Source organism: Cajanus cajan, chromosome 3 (assembly GCF_000230855.2).
Source record: "Cajanus cajan strain Asha chromosome 3, NIPB_CcT2T_4, whole genome shotgun sequence".
Taxonomy (NCBI): Eukaryota; Viridiplantae; Streptophyta; class Magnoliopsida; order Fabales; family Fabaceae; genus Cajanus; species Cajanus cajan.
This window is the reverse complement of record NC_138519.1, coordinates 73,930,121-73,935,713: the sequence shown is the minus strand read 5'-3', so window position 1 is coordinate 73,935,713 and position 5,593 is coordinate 73,930,121. Positions and strand designations below refer to the sequence as shown.

The 5,593-nt window shown below is 33.0% G+C and overlaps 1 protein-coding gene across 1 annotated transcript; it reads left to right on the top strand.

The window, feature by feature from the left end:
* Positions 1-1,236: 1,236 nt before the first annotated feature.
* On the top strand, positions 1,237-4,763 carry LOC109816879 (transcription factor RF2b). The gene is made up of 4 exons (XM_020382031.3): positions 1,237-1,898; positions 2,933-3,065; positions 3,703-3,787; positions 3,917-4,763. The coding sequence occupies exons 1-4, from the start codon at positions 1,339-1,341 to the stop codon at positions 4,282-4,284; spliced, it is 1,146 nt and encodes a 381-aa protein (XP_020237620.2). The 5' UTR covers positions 1,237-1,338; the 3' UTR covers positions 4,285-4,763.
* Positions 4,764-5,593: the final 830 nt, after the last annotated feature.

The window sequence follows — 5,593 nt, the reverse complement described above, 5'->3', positions numbered from 1 at the left end:
GTTAAGAAAAGAAATTTTAAAAAAAATATACTAAAGTTAATGCTTTTTAGGTAATTTTTCTGTTCTTGTTCCTATCCAAGCAAGGGGGAAAAAATCTTAATTTTAGAACTCCAAATGAGATAACTCTGAGGGTTTCTGAATGAAGAAAATTATTGTCATCTTTAACATCCATTTTAAGGCGAAATTAGACAATCATTTATATCATAATAAGTGACATTAATTTGGAGAGATTTGGTCAGTGTATCAGATAATTAAAATTAGATTAATTAAATAGAAAAATGTTGTTTCTTTTATCATCAATTATAATGAAAATAAATTAATAATTTTATAGCTAACTATTATGAAAAAAAATTATTTCCACATATAAAGATAAAATGTTTCACTCCTATTTCTTTACAAATTAATACATTTTAAAAATTGTACTAACTAAATACTATAAATAAATTATTAATTTTTATATCAGAATTCATAGTTCATAATTTTTGGATTAAAGACCATATTAATTGTATTTTGTTTTTTTATATATTAAACATGATTTTATTATTATTACTTTACATTTTTTAAAATTATTAACTCAATTAATTTTATTTTGTCATTTTTTCTTATCTATGAGATATAATTATTTTTATATTTTTTTTCTTCTAAAAGTTTTCTTTCCTTCATAAATATCAACTAATTGTATTATTAACTTAAATTATATTCAAAATTTACTTTTTTCTCTTTGTAAATTGAAATTATTTTCATTTTGATAATTTATTACGTGTAACTATAGATATTTCTCTTGGTTATAAATAAAATTTTATTTTTACTTTTAAATAGAATTTTTAAAATACAAGTATAAATGAATTTTATCTATAAATAATTAAATGCGACAAATTTTGTTAATTTTTAATTATAATCATTACTTTTAAAAATTATATCTACAATGATATTTCATTAATTAATCATTGATAATGTATGAAAATTAATTTTTTTATATATTATATAAATTAAAAAAAAATTTAATGGTAAAGAATTTGGATAATTTACATAAAACTTTTTTATGTTTAGATGTGATTGTAGACACTGTCCACCGATTTTAATTTGTTAACTGAAATAAAATGTCTTGGTCAAGAACTTTATGGCAGAAAGTTTGGAAGAAAAAAATATCTGCAATATTTGCTGTTACTTTTAATTATATAAAGAATATAAAATAATAATTTTTTAAAAATGAATTTTTAATATTTTATTTGTTTTCAACGTGGGGAAGAAGAAAGACGCGAGGGAGAGAGAGAGAGAGATAGCGCGTTTTGGTGTTACAAACAGAGCATCGATCGGAAAAAAGCCACATAGAAGAGAATGGCCACACAAGCGCAAGATCCGCCTTCAAACCCTAACCCTAATTCCAATGCCACGTCAGCATCGCCATCTTCTTCCTTTTATATGCGCTCCGCCGCCGGTAACGCCATTTCCGCCGCTCCCATCGCCGGCTCCGGCGAGCACTCGCACCACCGCAGGGCGCACTCCGAGGTCAATTTCCGGCTGCCGGACGACATAATGGACCTGTCGCCGTCGGATCCGTTCAACGGCGGATCCTCCACGGCGAGCTTCGAGGAGATCGGATCCGAGGACGACCTCTTCTCCACCTACATTGACGTCGAGAAGCTCGGCGGCGGCGCCAACGGCGGCGCTCGCGGCGGAAACGGATCGGATCAGTGCGGTTACGGAAACGGCGCTGGTACGAGCGGCCACAACGACGGCGAGAAGAGTCCGAGCGCGCGGCCGAGACACCGGCACAGTAGCTCCGTCGACGGTTCCACGTCGACGAGCATGTTCGGAGAGATCATGGAGGCGAAGAAAGCCATGCCTCCTGATAAGCTCGCGGAGCTTTGGAACATTGATCCCAAGCGTGCCAAGAGGTCTCGTCTTTCATCCTTCACTGAATTTGTTTTCGTTCACAGTGCATCGAGTTTTCGCTGTTCGATTTTGGTTTCGGAATCTGAATGCGATGGTTTAACGTTCTTGTCACGTCAATGCAATGGTTTAACATTTATGGTTAACTATTTAATTATTTTTTCTGTATGGGTTTTCAGAATTTCGCATTGCTACATGGAAGGAAGTCACAGATTTGTTATTTATTTATTTATGTATAATTTTTTTGATTATTTAATTTCCTATTTAACAATGAAAATGAGGGTTGGCTTGTAAATGTAATTAGCTGATGTTCGACTTTTTCGGACTCTTTTGACATTGATGTGGGAATCTTATGTTTGACATTGATATTTTTGATAGTTGTTTGTTTTCATAACTTAGCGCGTGTGTAGATTCATATTACATGATCTTTCAATTGATAGTGGCATTGATACACTACTTGGTCACTTAATTGTATAAGTTAGTTGAAAATTGCTCCTTAATGAGATCCTGGTGTTTGGGAAGTGATTGAATTTTTCAATAGACAGTGAGAGGGTTTCACGCTTCCATTGCATGTCAATTACAAAATTGTAAGAAAGCATGATTAATGGTGGTGCATTAGAGATCGCATGATCAGTCCGGAGAGTTTCAAAACTGCAATATAATTGCAATTTCTGATTGCTTTTTAAAACCATCTTCAATTCAGAATCTTCGGGTTTTCTGTAAATTATGCTTAATCTATTGGCATTATAATGGTTATGTAAAGGGATGCATCATAATTTCTGAATAAGCAGAGAGACCACGAAGAATCTTCATTTATAGTGTATGTTATTTTGGTAGTTGTTTCAGTCTGTATGAATAATAATTCTAGAACTGCTGTGGGATTGTAATTTCTAACAGCTATGCGTGCTTGTTGAATGCTTGAGCATTTGAAACTGCTTTCTAGCATATATATTTTTTAATTTTCAGTACTTGTGTTTCAGTAGTTGCTATGGATATTTGTTAATTATCATTCTCAATAAGTATTATTGTTAATGTATAGAATACTGGCTAATCGGCAATCTGCTGCGCGTTCAAAAGAAAGAAAGGCACGCTATATACAAGAACTTGAGCGCAAAGTTCAGACCCTTCAGACTGAAGCCACAACACTTTCTGCCCAACTCACTTTGTACCAGGTTTGTGTTGAGTTTTATCTAAAAGCATTTTAGTATTTTATATCCTCTCTGTAAATGTTATTGTATAGACGTGAAAAACCAGAAATTCCTTTGTACAATAGCTTTTTGTTTATTGGCGCTACATTTTATTCATTTATTGGCTTCATATTTATGCCAGAAATCTCTAAGAAATTGATTGAGCTGGGTTCTAGTATATACTACTGCAATTTCTTTCATTTTTCTGCTTATGATTATTGTCTGACGATTCTTATAAAATTACGTTATTTCCCGCTAATATTTCTTCAACCTTTTTGTAAGCATATTTTCTCACTAGCTTCTCAAACAACGCATTTAAATTATAACATGAAAAATATCTTCATTGGTATTACTTTAATGACAAATATCACATTTAGATAATTAGATGCACTCTTATTTTTTTCTTCACGAATTCCTTTCCTCTTTTTTATTTATTTTTTATTTTTACAGAAATATCTATATATCATAATAGGCTAGTGATTTAATTTTTCAAATTACCTTGGTAATTCTTGCTACACTTGTTTGTTTTTCGTTAAACTTCTCCATTATTTGACTTGAGTTGTAATGCATAAACATGTGGCTAAATAAGGAATGATTTATACCACTTCTTGATTTTTTATAGAGGGATACAACTGGTCTAAGTTCTGAAAATACCGAGCTTAAGCTTCGTCTACAAGCCATGGAACAACAAGCACAGCTTCGTGATGGTAACAGTCGATTACTTTCTTTTGATACATTAGCATGCATATTTTACATTTTTTACACGTGTTTAAAAAATATTTTGTTAAGGTGATTAATTAATTAAGAATTTACCTATGATCTGTTGTATATTGTAGCCCTTAATGATGCATTGATGAAGGAAGTTGAGAGGCTTAAGATTGCTACTGGCGAGGCATTGAACCACTCCGAGTCTTTCAATCTAGGAATGCACCAAATGCCATTTCCAGGGTCAACTTTCTTTTCAATCCCGCCACATTCAGGTCCTCCTGGTCACCAGAACATTCAGTTGCCTCCATTTGGCCACTCCCCAAGTAGCGTGTCAACTCATCAGCTGCAACAAACAAATTCTCACCAAATCTCAGATATATTGCAAAACGACCAACTTGGTCGTTTGCAGGGACTTGACATTAGTAGCAAAGGATCACCCATGGTGAAGTCTGAAGGCCCCTCAATATCTGCAAACGAGAGTAGCTCTACATTTTGAATTTGAATTTGACCTAAATTGCTTGACCTTCTGACTTCCTCCGTGGCATTCCCTTCTCTTCAATTGTCTATAGTGTTGACATGTAGTCTAAAGAAGGTGCTCTGTTTCATTAAATAGTCCTTTCAGATTAAGGGTTAATTATTAATTGTTTATTCTTAGGGATGGTCCCCAAAAAGGGGAAGCACCCTTGGGGTTTTGTCGCAAAAGTTCACGCAGTCATCTTGAAGCGTGGCGTTTTGGTGTTTGTGGGTTTTAGATCAGTGGGAATGAAAGGTCATTCTCACGATATCTTTCTTTGTGGGGGATCTTTATCGATGCCGCTTCGGTCATTTGTATCATCATTTACGTGATAACTTGTAAACTGTGATTTGTTGTTGTGTTTCATTTCAAGGATTTGTAAGATGAATTATCAAAAACAAGAAAAAGCACGTGTAAGATGGACTTTTATAAAATGTCTTATTATTGTAGTTTTAGATTTATTCATAAAGGAGTTTTGGACACAGGACATGTATTATTATTTTTTATAATTATATTATTAGTACAAAATATATTTTGTGACTAATTTTATTAAAAAATTTATCTAATCATTTTTAGTAAATTATTTTTAATGATAAATTTTTTATTTAGTAAAATCTTTATATTGAAATCTTATATAATTAAACAGAATCTATTAGCTTGAACCAATGATTTATTTGTACCGAGGCATGTATTCTTATGCTTCTCAGATCAGGTATTTATGAATAGCTATCATGACTTAACTGAATGTATCTGACTGTTGTAAATTTATAATAACTATTGTGGGGGACTGCATCAATGATTCATCAATTTGTGGATAAGGTTGGAAATGTCCTCCACGTATTTTGATTTTGGCTTTGGTAACAGCTGCTGTCCTTTGTCGTAAGTTTTGGTGATAAGAACGACAATCGCCCGTTCTCGTCGTGCCATCTGTTTTCAACCTTTTAACTCTTTCTCTCTCTAATTTCTACCTACTTTTTGTCTTACAACACATCAATAATCAAAATCTGCTAGGCTGGTCCCCAAACTCTGAAAAGATAAAGGCATATTTGTGTTATTATTTAGCTGTCTTGTCTTAGGTGACCAAGACCCTATACACTATAGTGGAAGTAAACTGCCACCCGAGACGAATTTTAGACACAAGAACAATAATAAAATAAAAAATAAAAAATAAATTAATAAAAAAATTATTTACCAAACTAAATAATTTTAGATAGGTCAGACGTGGAAGAAAGAAGAAAACGTCATAATAAGTAGGGGGTGAGCAACGGGTGAATTTGGTCGGGTTCGGGTG